The following is a 14,564-nucleotide window of genomic DNA, read 5'->3' as shown; positions in this document are numbered from 1 at the left end:
CTGATGCCTTGCCAATATTTGCAGCAGCTGGACACTACAACTACCAGAAGTCTGCTTATCTCTACGTACAAGAAATGAGTGAACTGGAGAGCAAACACCCAGATGTGTATGAGAAGTTTCAAAATGGCTTCCATGTGATCCGGCGAACAAACCAGTTTTGGGCAGGCCTCGGCTGTGATCTAGTCATCGAACAAACACTCATGAGATCACTAAAGAGCACCGGTGGCTTGACTCATGGCAGTAAGATGACAGAGGAACACCTAGCATTGTGGACAATGTCAGCCCCCATAACGTCTGAGGTCAACGTCACCATGCAGGACTTCAATGATCTCACATACGCAACAAGCGAACAGCATAAAGAAGCAATTGGTGCCAGAATTTAAAGACATGCATTCGACCTCTCGAAGATAAGCACAAATCTGAATGCATTTTCACCTTTCTCCTCTGATCCTACATTGAGAAATATCAAAAATGGTATCGTGGCAAGCGAAGACATCTACGTGCATGAATATGAAGCTGTTGGGAACAAAATCATCGAGAGAATGATTGGACAACCTGTGTTTTCCTTCTCCATCAAGAGGACAGAGAAAGCAAAGACCCTGGGAAATTATAATGCTCTCCAGGTTGCTCCTCACAAAACCATCGACTCCAGTGTGCTATTCCAGCGATTCCTGGTGGTATCCCAGATAGGTGATTTGTCACTTGAGGACGTGATGAGTTTTCAGCTCAGTCCATACCCTCCATCCCTCTTTGAGGACAACAAGATCTTGAGGAAGGCCAACAAACCTCAACTCACTCAAGCCATCAATGACCACTGTACCAAGGCACTGGCATGTAAAGGAGTACCTGACACCACACCTTCAGCACACCTTAAGACTGAAAGGTATGTTCTTGATGGTGGATCCTTACTGCACAAGCTCAAGTGGAAGAAGGGAGATACATATGGCAAAATAGCCAGAGCATATGCGGACTTCACAACAAAACACTATGGGACAGCAACTGTTGTCTTTGATGGCCATGGTGCAGGCCCTTCAATAAAGGATAACACTCAGCAGCATATTCAGATGTCACAGCAGGCTTTTGTTCTTGCAGAGTGGGAAAGTGGACAGTGTTTCCCCTTTCCAGTTGCACTTGCCACAGCTTTAGTTTAGCTTCAAATGATTTCACATTTGATTGCAGAGAGCTGAGAAGCTGGTTGGGACCTTGGAGCTTGATGTTCAGCTCTGACGGGTACTTGGTAATGTCCACCATGAAGCCCAAATCACACAGCCACTTGCTATCACTGAGTTCCATGACAGGTTTCCCCTTCATCTCCATGAACTGTTTCACTTCTTCTCTCAGTGAGTAAAACCGTGTGAGCATATTTCCGCGACTCAGCCACCGCACCTCACAATGGTAAACCAGATCTCCGTACTCTGACTCTAGTTCACTCAGTAGCTCCTTGAACTGGCGGCTGTGCAGCCCTCTGCTTTTGATGACGTTTATGGTGGAAACGACAGCTGTCATCACATTTTTGAGCTTCAGGGACTGTGCACACAGATTCTCTTGGTGTATGTATGATACAGTGGCATACAACTAACTCACTTGGATCGAGACTGAGACGACTCATTTCTTTTTTGACAGACAGATGACAGCTGTCCATTTTTAGCTGTCCGTTTAATTTATGTTTTTAGGAAAATATAATCGCTGTCTGGAGTTTTTTTTTTGTGTTGTATTTCTGAGGTTGGTTTTGTTTATTTTTATGAATTGCCTCGCGGGCCGGATCAAACGGTCTCGCGAGCCGCATACGACCCGGAGGCCGGAGCTTCCCCACCCCTGCACTAAATCAAGCCTCTGAGGAACTAGAGGACAGTGATGAGGACTGAAATTGTAACCGAAACTGCCGTTATGTAATGTTCACAAATAAATGTTTCAGTGGCACCAGGTGTTCAGTGATTTTGGTTCAGATGGAAAATTTATTGATTTTTGCACTCTTGAATTTTGCCGCCATCTTGGATTTCAGGTTAAATACTGATCAGATCGAAATTCTATTGACACCAGTGGATTGCTGATCCATTAAAACCATGGACCAGAATCAACAATTATGTTTTTATCACAATTATTGAAGAAGTTATAGCTGTTTTAGTTATTTCAAAGCCCGGTGGCGGCCATCTTGAAAATGACTGTTTCAACCCATTTCCAGATGTCAGATTTTGGTAGACTTTTTTTTCTGTTGATCAGTATATCCAGTAGGAATGAAAACCACTGAAAAACCTTTTGTTGCAATTTGTTGTGGGTCAGGTGGTATTTTGACCCGACTATTGCCTTATCTTCCGAGAAAGCCAAACTGACCGAAGGCAATCTCAGAAAATTCAACAAAGTTTGGAACAAGTGCGTATCCACTCTCAGGAGAGCCAGATGTGAACATCTGTCCAACCACATGATTGAACTTTCAAACTTGCCTCCCTTCTCTCAAACATGGTGGCATCTTGTTAAGTCTGTCTCTGATGTATGCTCCCATTCTATCCCTTCCCGCTCTTCAAATGGCATCACAGCCGACTCCGCTCTTGAGAATAGGCTGAATGCCTCATTTCGGTGTTTGCTTCCAAATCTTGTGTCTCCAACCCTTCACTCTTGGTACCCATCCTTCCCTGTCACATCAAAATGCTCCTCGATTGCATTTTGCACCTGAGAAGGTAGAGAAGGTTCTTTCAACCCTCAACTCTGACTGCTACTGTACCGGACAATATCAGTTCACGTGTCTTTCAACTTGCTCTGCTGCTCTTGTACATCCTCCTTCCGCCATTTTCCACCTGTCATTTGCCCGAGGTCATCTTCCGTCTGCTTGCAAATCCGCCAACATCACTGCATTACATAAAAGAAGGTGCAAAAACGGATCCTCTTAACTACACATCGATCAGCTTACTTCCAATCATCAGCAAGGTCATGGAATCCATTATCTCAGTTGATATGAAATCCTTCCTTTTCTCCAACAGCCTCATCTCAAATCACCAATTTGGATTCAGACCGGGTCACCCTACCTTGAACATGCTGCTCATATTCACCCAACAATGGATGGAGGCCCTCAATGTCAGACATGAGATCAGGGCCATCTCTCTCTATATCTCGAGTTTTCGATACAGTCTGGCATCCCGCCTTTCTCTGCAAACTCTCTGTCTATGGCAACCAAGGAGAACTCCACTCTTGGGTTGCTGATTCCTCTACTCTCATAGCCAACGTGTGGTTCTCAATAGAATATTTTCTTCTTCTCTCCTTGTCAAGGCTGGAGTGCCCCAAGGTCATGTTTTGGGCCTATTCCTGTTACAAATCTTCACTAACGATCTACCTGGAAAATCCCCGTTGTCTATTTGCTGATGACCCTGCCTTCTGCTGTGACATCCCTGATCCTTCAGAAAGTCAGGCTGCAGCCTCTTCCATCTCTTCAGATCTTGACAAAATCACAAGCTGGTCAAACATTTGAAACATGTCTTTCTTGACAAATCTCACACTCTCACTATCTCTCAACCAAAAGGATCGTCTGGCAACCCCCCCGCACCCCCCCCCACACACACACACACCCCAATCTACTTTCTTAACAATCTTCTTGAAGAAGTACGATCATTCAAATGATTGGGTCTCCGTATGAGCGATGATTTTTCTTAGGCAAACCACATTTCAAAGTTGGCCTCCAAAACCAGCCAGAGCCTGGGCATCCTGTGTCGTACAAAGTCCTTCCTTGGCACACCGAAACTCCCATCCACCTACAATACATTCATCGAAGCTTCATGGAGTACTACTCTGCATTTGGGCTGGGGGAGCCTCATACCTTCTTCAGCTTGATGCTGTGGAAACCAAAGCCATTAAAATCATTGGAATCTTCTATTTTGAAGATGAGTCGAAGGGCCCTATCATTTTGCCATCATCGACAGGTCAGTGGTCTTTTTGTTTTCTCCTGCAATCTTTCTGGTCTTGTGCCCTCTGCCCTCATCCTTTGTCTCTCCTCCCCACCCCCACAAACCAGGTTTCTGCAGTGCACACGTTGTCCACCATCAACCCCTTCTGGTGAAACTCTCAAAATCCAGAATCACTGCTCACCTCTACTCATTCGTTCCTCCTTTTTTTATCACCTGTGGAGCCAACTTCGACATTCTCTTCAATCTCAGTCTGCCCTCTGTAATGTACTCGATAGACAGGGATGAAGGCTCTGAAGTGGGAACAACAGGTTTAACTCGGACACGGGCACAACACAGCACAGCACAGCGTCGGAACATGGGAGGGTCATATGACTGTGCTTAACCACGCCCCGGTGCGTCCATGTATGCACGCATTATCATAAACCCCCCCCCCCCATTTAAAATTTTTTATTCTTTACAAATCAAGACTTTCAGGAGGCTTACAGACACCAGCTGATCTTCTCAGGGCTAGTGGAGGGTTGTCCTTGCTTGCAACTGCTGTGGGTTTCTCATTAAGGGGTACAGGGTCGAGAATGAGTTCAGGTACATTGGCAGGTGAAAAGCTTTCATGAGGAAACACCTCAAGTTCAAACACAGGTGGTGTTAATACAGGAGTGGGTGATAAAGGCACTCGAGCCGGTTCAATGTTTGGCTCCCCATGATGTAACCTGAGCACAACTTCACAAGAAACATCATTTCACCAATGTTATCGATAATGATGCCAGATAACCACTTGGTTCCACATCCGGAGTTCAACACGTATAAAGGATCATTGATCTGGAAGTTGCGGTACACAGACGTTTGGTCGTGATTACGTTTCTGTTGATACTTGTTATTCTCGACCTGGACCGTTACGTCCGAGAGCACTAATGATAACCATGTTGTTAATTCACGACACATCAGAAGCTTGGCAGGTGAGCGACCGGTGGTTTGATGTGGTCCGGTGTGGTAGTTGAGCAACACACGAGCTAGATGAGATTGAATGGAACCTTCCTTGACATGGCTTAGACCATTCTTGATGCTCTGAACAGCACGTTCAGCTTGACCATTACTGGCAGGTTTGTAGGGGGCAGATGTGTCGTGCTTAATGCCATTCATTTTACAAAAGTTCTGAAACTCTGAACTTGTAAATGTTGATCCATTATCTGATACAATGGAGTTTGGAATACCATGTTGCGTGAACATGGTACGTAAAGCTTCAATTGTTACAGCAGAGGATGACGATGGCACCACGAGAGCTTCAATCCATTTGGAGTGGGCATCAACTACGATAAGGAAAAGCTTCCCTTGAAATTGACCAGCATGGTCGATGTGTAGGCTGGACCATGGTTTTGCTGGCCACAACCACATGGCCAATGGAAACTGTGGTGGTGTCTTGGCATGGGCTTGACAAGTGTAGCAATGGCGTGCACTGGACTCAATGTCACTGTCCAAACCAGACCACCAAACATGGGTCTGGGCAATAGCTTTCATGGTGATGATGCCTGAGTGAGCGTTGTGGAGTTCACTGATAATTTTCCCTCGGAGGTTCGGCAGATTTATCACTCGGCTACCCCAAAGCAGGCAGTCTGCATCAACAGAGAGCCCATCCTTCCGAATGAGGTACGGTTTCGTCCCTTTCGGAAGTGATGCCCAATTACCTGACATAACACAGGGTTTAATTTGTGACAAATCTGGATTGCTATTGGTAGCACAAGCATTCTGCTTAGCGGTTATGGGCGCCTCATCGAGAATGACGTCAGCCATGAGATGAATGATATTGCCAGATTGAGGAGGTTCTGGGATGATTACAGGAAGTGGCAAGCGACTGAGCGTGTCAGCACAGTACATTTCCTTACGCAGGTGGTAAACCAATGAATCATCATAACCGGCAAGGGTCAACGCCCAACGTTGTACACAACCTGATGATGTGGGCAGAATGGCTCTGGTTTCTCCCAGGAGACCTAACAAGGGTTTGTGACCAGTCTCAATGGTAATATGTCTTCCAAAGACATATTGGTTCATCTTTAAGGTGCCCCAGGCACACGCTAATGCCTCTAGTTCTACTTGAGCAGAGTAATGTTCAGTGTCAGACAGGGTTCATGATGCATACGCAACAGGCTGTACATTACCGGTTCCATTTGTTTGCAACGCATACCCAATGCCGTATGAAGAGCTATCACAACTGAGAATAAGTTCTTTGGATGGGTCGTAATGGAAAAGTAACGGCGAGGAGGACAGCATTGTTTTAGCAGCCTTGAACGCTCTTGTTTGGGCAGTTTCCAATTTCCAGACAACGCCTTTCCTGAGGAGATGATACAGAGGCTCGACGGTTGTGCTTAGTTGAGGCAGGAAATTACCAAAGGAGGTCAACATACCCAGGACTGCACGAAGTTCTGAAATGTTTTGTGGCATTGGTGCATTCGCAATTGCTTCAACTTTGCTCGGAGAGGGCAAAATGCCTTGACAGGAGATTTGATGACCCACGTATTCAACTTCATGTGCCATAAAGGTACACTTCTCATGCCAGTGGTGTAACCCAACTTGTGACAGCCGATTGAAGACTTAGTTTAGGTTCTCGAGGTGTTCACGTTGTGACTTGCCAGTCACCAGTATGTCATCCAGGAATATGACTGTCTTTGGTGCAGTTTTCAATCATGTCTCCATCTTGCATTGGAAGATTGGTGCAGCAGAGCGGATGCCAAATGGGCATCTGTTGTACATGTAGAGTCCTCGGTGAGTGTTGATGCATGTATAGGGCTTGGAATCATCATCCAGTTCCATTTGAGCATAGCGATTGGTCAACTCAACCTTAGTAAATGTCTGGCAACCCATGAAAGTGGTGAACAGATCCTCTGCTTTGGGCAAGAGGGTAGCCATCCAGATTTGAATAGCGGTTGATCGTCGTTTTGTAGTCCCCACAAATGCACACTGCTCCCTCTGCTTTGAGTATTGGAATGACAGGTGCTGCCCAGTCAGAGTACTCGACTGGTGAGATGATGCCCTCACTCTGCAGGCGGTCAAGCTCACATTCGATCATTGATCGCATCATGTAGGGCGCAGGTCTAACCTCGTGGAACAATGGCTGAGCATCTGTAGAAACATGCATCCTCACTTTGGGCCCTGCAAAGGTGCCATCAACATCGTTGAACAGGTCAGGATACTTGTTGAGCATGGCGTCATATCCAGCATCAGAGCTGGAGACTTTGTTTACATCACTCCAATTAAGTCTGATTATTCGTAATCAATCTCGCCTAAGAGGGCTGGTCATTCTCCACGCACTATCTGAAGTGGTAGGACATGAGTGCTGTTTCCATATCCTCCACTTACATTAGCTGAGCCAATGACAGGAACCACCTCCTTGGTGTATGTTCTCAAGTCAGTAGATACAGGCCGGAGTGCAAGAGCCTTTCTCGGAAGGTAGATGGAGGTGAACTTGCTCTCGCTCATAATTGATCTGGAAGCGCCAGTATCAATTTCCATCCTCACCGGGATCTTATCGATTGTTTCATCAACTATAATTGGAGCATCAGAAGTCTTTGTTCCAACAGAGAAAACCTCATAAAGTTCCTCACTTGACTCTCGGGTGCAGGCTGTGCTCTGTGACCTATTGTCTGCTGCATCAGGGTTCACCCCAATATGATAAGCAGGAGACAAGTTCTTCGACTTGGATCGAGAACAACGATACTCCAAGTGTCCCCACTTCCCACAGTTGTCACAGGTATAATTCCTGTAGCGACATTGGAAAGCTTGATGATTACCACCACAATACCAACAAGTTACCCCAACCTTCCGGGTAGATTCAGAAATGTCAGGAGGTGGAGGTGAATGTGGTGGCTTGCTAAAACACTTTTGCTTGTAGCCAAAGGTTACCTTGTTAACTGATGAGTCCTGCTGTATAACTTTTGACTTGTTTGAGGCTCTTGGCACACAGGCTCTTGGCAGTTTGCATACACGCAGTGGCTATTTCCATGACTTCCACCAAATTGGGGTCAGATTCAGTTCGGAGTTTCCGCAGAATTGAGTTGTCACTGATGCCTATTATAAAGAAATCACGTAACACCTCTTCGAGTTTATCTGTAAACTCACAATGTACGGCGAGTCGGCATAAATCAGCCAGGAACTCGGATGCTAACTGACCATCTTGACGATGGTGGGTATAAAATCTATATCTTGAGACGATCTTACCTGGTTTTGGGTGATAATATTGTTACGGTGGTGGAAATTCACAGAACACCATTCAGGTTCCCCAAAGATCAGTTATTTCGATAAGTGTGTGTTCCAGGTTAGATTTCCCCACCGATGTATAACGGGTCTTGTTCGTGTGCCGGGCTGTGCATCTTTGAGTTTGCCATCATTCTTTTTCTATCTTTTATTTTAAACAAACAACATCTCCTCAACAACAACTCTACAGCCACGCCACCACCACCACAACGCCAACAACTCTACAGCCACGCCACCTCCACCACAACACCAACAACTCAACAACCACGCCATCCCCACCACAGCACCATCAACATCGCGACACCATCAACATCGCGATACCATCACGCCCACCTGAGCGACAACGGCAAAATGCCATGATACGAACTCGCGGCGCGACAGGAAGAACCACATTCCAGCCTCCAGCTGAGGAGTGAACGGGGTCTAAAGGAGCATCAACTCTGAAAGAGCAAGAGACCTGTTTGATCCTCCGAAGCGTCGCCGGCCAGGCTCGCCAGAAAGGGGCCGTGACGAAGCCGGGCCACCGAGGCCGTTCAAGCAGCCGTTCAAGCTGCTCGTCAAGCCACCCAAGTGACTGGCGCGTTCGCGACGCACCAGACCAAACAGAGACACCAAGGGTTGCCGATCCGAAGACCACTGAGTCGCCACCAGGGACGGCCAGGTAACCTGCCCAGCCTCTTGGGGCCCCTCGGTCAAGCAGGCCTCCGAGTTTGAAATAAAGGCTCGTAAACCCTATTCTTTTCCTTGGTTTTGGATGAAAGTCTGTGGCGCCTTGTCTTCCTAAGTAGAACTGAATAAGTGCATGATTGTGTACATGATTGAATAGGCATCGGCTCAAGGCTTTGCTCGTGTTTTGTCCCCTATCCCCATTCATTGACTGCATGCCTATTGGAAATAAATGCCCATTGTTTGAATGTCAACCTGCTAGTTTGTGTCATTTTCCCTGCATTGACTGCCACGGCACGTATCGGGAATTAACTGGCTTTTAAAGCCGATGAAAGTAAATCTGGTCCAACGGGACTTGGCGATATCAAACCGCACGGCTTCGCATATGGAACGAGCACGCTTAAGCGGCTCGTTTTCGTACAAGTCCCGTCAAGGTATAAACTCTCGGTATTTCTGTCCGCGCGAATAGTTAGGTAAATCAACAATTCGGCGATCGACCCTGTAGCGCGTGCACAGAGTATTGACTGGTTTATGATGCGTTAAGGCATCCGTGGCTGGATTTTGGGGTTGGTCCGGAAAGTCACGACTGGATTGTCGCCTTCGGTGGGCGTGCGACCGCGATTGGGCTGAAGCGGCCGTCCGCACGCCAAACGCGGTGGAAATCCACAACAATATCTTTTCACGAGATTGATGAGTGCAAGTTTATACGACTTGTCAGAATGTTTGGCTGGGGCAAGAAGATCTTTGATGAGGCTGTACGTCAGGACGCCACATACGGTCAGTCATAAAGCTCGCCGCCTTTCAGCGTCCTCATCAGTGTCCATTTAGTTTGCCATGTAGTACTGCTTCAGACGATCGGTATAGTCTTCCCAAACATCCCCCCACTGCGTATTCTTGCAATATGCCGATGCATGAAGACATCCTCGCCGTTACTGTAATGCACTCGATAGATAGGGACAAAGGCTCTGTAGTGGGAACAACAGGTTTAATTTGGACACGGGCACAACACAGCAGAGCACAGCATCGGAACATGGATGGGTCACATGACTCTGCTTAATCACACCCCGGTGCACACGTCTGCATGCATTATCATAAACTATTGTTACATCTCACCCTCCAGGTCTTCACAACAGCTGTTCACCACCATCTCAGACCCCCCCCCCCAATAGCAAAATCATGATTTTTTTCTACCTCCATTAACCCTCATCAAGCTCAACCCAATCCCTGCATCCTCCACTACCCCTCAGTCCTCCCCACACCTCTTATTCGTCCAACTCTCCTTCTAGTTTGTCCTTCAACCCCGCTGTTAGTGTTTCCCCTCTCTTTCTGCTGTTCCTTTTGTTCTGTTGCATCATGATCCATTCTGAGTTCCAGCTCTTCTATGAGCCTTGACTTTGTATGAAACAATTATAACAATACAATCCCATTATATCTGATATTTATCTTGCCTTTTTTCGGTTTCCTTGTACCTTCCCCCTCACAGGAATTTCCATGCCCATCCCTCTCAAGGGCTTCCTCCATCCAGCAAGTGTTTTTGCCGAGCACGTGTGTGTCATTCGTGTCGAGTCATTTGCTCACTTTATCGTGTTTGGATCACTTTCTGCCTTTTTTGTCCCGTTGGCTATAATGCTGGTTGCCTTCTGCCTCACAACGCGTCTCCTGCGGCGCAAGGCATTGCACTGTGATGCCGGGCGACAACCGATCTCCTCGGCTTTTCGGTGTCGTAAAAGGCAACACCGTTACTGCCATCACCATCTACAACCGGGCTTCCTGCGCCGAAACCTCTGGCAGCGAAGGTGCCAGGCGGCTCCATGGAGGACACTTGCTGATCATCGAAGAAGCCCGTGGCATCGTCCCATCGCCTCTGTTCCACCACCGTTCCCCTTCCTATCCAAACTACCATCACCACCGCAGCTGTCTCCTCAGGCATGCTCACTGCAGAGACCATGGGGTAGTGGGCTACGCAGGCAGACCATGGCGAGCATTAGTAATGAGCAGAGGGCGACCAAGGTTCTGGGTGTAGTTTTTGCACTGTTTGTTGTCATGTGGTGCCCCTTCTTTATTACAAACATCCTTTCTGTGCTCTGTCGGGATTCCTGCCATCCGGATGTTTTGGCTGTTCTTCTCAATATCTTTGTGTGGGTGGGTTACGTATCCTCGGGTGTCAATCCACTAGTCTATACACTTTTCAACCGTGTCTTCCGTCGAGCGTTCTGTCGCTTCATCGGGTGTGATTTCCGGCGACAGGTGCTGGCACAAGGTGTCGAGGCAGCTTGGGTTTCGAATGCTGGCCTTCGTGCCTCACCAACCGGTCTCAATGGTGAGCGAATGATTCCACCACCCTCCCCCGTGCCCTCAATTGAAATAGCCTCCCCCACCATTACTTGTAGAGCACGGAATCAGATCTCTGGAGCAGGCAACATTGCTATGCACCTATAAAGACATTTGTCCTTTAATTTTTCACCTTCATCTGGATTCTCCAGAATAGCCACTCGAGGTGTCCCATCATACGACGCTCGATGGGCAGGACTTTGCGAGTGCTTTGAAACAGTGCCAAGCGCATTTCCCTGATTAAATTTCATATTGCATTGTCAGCATTATTTGAAGGGAAAACATTTGTCACTGATTTTTATGTTTACTTTTTGGATGATCCTGTGGTTAACTGTGCAGTATGGATACCGAAAGGATTCATGTTTGTCCACGGTGCCTGATCCTTGCCTCATGGGTTGGTGCTCCTCGTGTCTTGAATGGCCTACGTGAAAATGCTTAGCAAGACCTTCTTGATGGTTGTTTTATTCTGGCCACAATCTTATTCTCAAGGGTGGTGGCACAACAATTAAATACCAGAAATGGAGTCAACATGGCATCCAAGCTTCATTGTGGTGGGAGCACACAAGGTAATTAATAGCAAGATTTTAAATTTGCATCTTTATAGTCGAGCTCCTGTCCTATATTGGACACATCTCTCCAATACAACTTTTTGTAAATGATGGATTAAAAAAAAAAATCCAGCCACAGAAGAATCATTGCAAAGAAGTTCCATCAATATGGATTGTAGGCCAGAAATTGTTTATCAATGTGCCCTGATTTGCTGTTCACATATTATGTATGGATAGGGAAAATTTAGAACAGGAAGGGAAGAGTGGACATGGAGATGATAGAGGAGGTAAAGGGGGTTGGAAAGAAAAGGAAAAAAAGTGTAAGAGGAGGGAAAGGGAATATTTGGGGCATCCTCGAGGAAGGAGTAGATAAGTCGTTGGGGGTGGCCGATCCTTAAGGGTGAGGTTGAATTTGGGGGTGAGATGAATTTTTTTAATTTTTTGCATATTTAGTATCGAGATGGTTTCTGTTCTGTTGACAGTGAAGAGAGAGCATGAGAGATGTGAACCGGTGGCAAATTACATGCACTATGGGTCTCGTTCAGTCTCTGCCAAGACAAACTGCTGTGGCAGAATTTTGTGCCATTTCAGAGGCATGCGCATAATGACGGCATTACAGAAGAGCAGATGAGAAGGAACACGACAGACACACAAGAAACAATTGGTGGAGGTAATTGCACAGTCGCTAGCAGAATAAAGTAAGGATACAGACCGACCAAGAGGAAGTGGAGGGCATGATATGTGCCCATCAGAGGAGCAGGTGGACAGAATGATAGAGATATATCTGCAGAAGGTTGAATGATCCAGATCCAAAGGAGGAAGTAGAGGGAATCGTTGGTTCATTCATATGTAGCACAATGCTGTCTGGTAGCATCATTGGCTGAGGGCGTGGCTGTTGCCGCTGACTCAATGCCCTCTGCTGGTGAGGGCAGGAATTTGTCATTTGTTCAGGGTGTTGGCGATAGCTCGCCTACTCTTCACGAAGGACACCGTGGGATCTTTAAAATCCACAAAAGAATGCTGGCAGACGGGATTCCTGCTTAACGGCCATCTGGGGGATGATGCGCACATTGTGAAACACCAGGATGACAGCTTATACCTGGCTCAGGATTCAAACCCAGGCAAGACAGCATTGAAATGAATATGGTGGAGTGGATGGCACAGACCCAAAGAAGGTGGTAGAGGGAATGATGTAGACACATCAGAGGACCAAGTGGAGTGGATGGCACAGACCCAAAGGAGGAGATAGAGGGCATGATACAGATCCACTGGAGGACCTGATGGAGGGGATGACACAGACCCAACCAAGTGCTTGCTGACATAACATAGCGATTATATAGCACTCATGCTGCAACTATCCCTTACTGTGGATTTAAGTAATCAACCTTCGAGAAAAAACAATGGAATTTTAAGCATGTTGCTATCCAGGAATATTACATTGATTGCACAGCCTTCGAATGGTCATCATTGTACAAATATGCTCTACTTCGGAAAGTTTGTTAATACCCTGCACACAATGCCGCACTCGCAAAAGTGTATTGTTTTTGTTGCACAGATTATTGTAAATATTGTACATTTTCTTCTTCGAACCAAGTCTTTGTTATTGCAAGAAAGCAGAATCCTTTCACATCTAAATCTAAAATCTAAAATCATCTAAAATCATCTAAATCTAAAAATCCTTTCACATCTATAATAACAAGTCGTTACAGCTGTTATTTTTACGGACAATAAAAATGCAAAATGTCCTTCCGCAGACACAATGAGAGCTTGCCCTTGGGCTTTTTTGAGTAAGGATTTTGGAAAGGCTTCCGAAGGATTTGGATGTTAATATGTCACGAAGGTTCATCTGGAAAGGACCCCAGCATGGACCGTGGCCATGAAAACCATTGTGCCGCACCACCACTCATCTGGAGCTGTTCGCCAGCCACAAAATCATCGATAATAGTCACTCTCCAAAGCACAAAGCACCGACACTGTGCACTTCTTTCACCGATTCCAGTTAATGCAGTCGTGCTGCTGTTGTACTATTTCATCCATCCTGCCAAGCATGCGTGATCAGCTGCACAATAGCTGAGGATTGCACGCACAAGGTCCCACCTCTCGCATGAACTTTTCACCGCTAAGTTCTAACGACGGTGCACCTCATCGCAACGACTTACTGTTGAAGGGTCTCCGTTTATAAACCGACATGTGGTCGCTGCGGCACTTATAGACAAGAAAGGGTCCCAATTAGGCCTTGCTGCTCAAACCTACGCATGTGTTTTAGAGCAAAAATGATGTTCAACGCCCACATTGCGGACCAAATATCCAGCTTGACGTCCCCCCTCTCAAAGCCGCCTCCGTGCTGCATCTCTTCTGCTCGCCATTGGGGGGTAGGGACAAGATTGAATCAGATTCCATTCCAATAATTGATAGCGAGGAGTCCTGGCATGTGATTCACCTTGCAGGATCGTGTTTAAAAAAAAAGGTCACATTAGCAGCCACTTGGGCTGCAGTCAAGTTTGAGTGCAAGTTTATTACTGAAGGTGTTCTCGTCTGACACCATACTTGATGACTTAGACATGACGTCATACCTCATGGACGTAAAGGGAGCAGGCAGTTGCACACTGGTTGCGACGTAGAGCTTTTCTTGAAGTAATTTCATCACAGCCAGCCCAGGCCCTCTCACCAAGCTCTTTGACATGTGAAGCTGGTAATTGGTCGAATTGATTTCATCCTTCAGACTTCCTGCAGACATGTACATCGTACAAGATAGCTTAAAACGAGTCAAACAAAAAAAATAATGAAATAAACATTTCTGGGAGTCACAAGTCACGTGCTTAACAGTTTCATTTTTGGTTCCACTGTCTGCTGTAGAACTTACATCAAGTTGTAATACTGCTGG

General features: G+C 46.5%; 1 protein-coding gene across 1 annotated transcript in view; it reads left to right on the top strand.

Annotated features, from left to right (window-relative positions):
* The window catches only part of LOC147012849 (5-hydroxytryptamine receptor 2B-like), a 40,405-nt gene extending 26,360 nt beyond the window's left edge, over nucleotides 1–14,045 (top strand). The window contains exon 3 of the mRNA XM_085854131.1: nucleotides 10,285–14,045. Within this exon, the coding sequence (XP_085710257.1) occupies nucleotides 10,285–11,240 (956 nt within the window). The 3' untranslated portion in view covers nucleotides 11,241–14,045. The remainder of the gene's footprint in view (nucleotides 1–10,284) is intronic.
* Nucleotides 14,046–14,564: the final 519 nt, after the last annotated feature.

This window comes from Eptatretus burgeri, chromosome 14 (assembly GCF_056783735.1).
Source record: "Eptatretus burgeri isolate ZD-2024b chromosome 14, Ebu_testis_v1, whole genome shotgun sequence".
NCBI lineage: Eukaryota > Metazoa > Chordata > Myxini > Myxiniformes > Myxinidae > Eptatretus > Eptatretus burgeri.
This window is presented reverse-complemented; position numbering and strand designations above follow the sequence as displayed.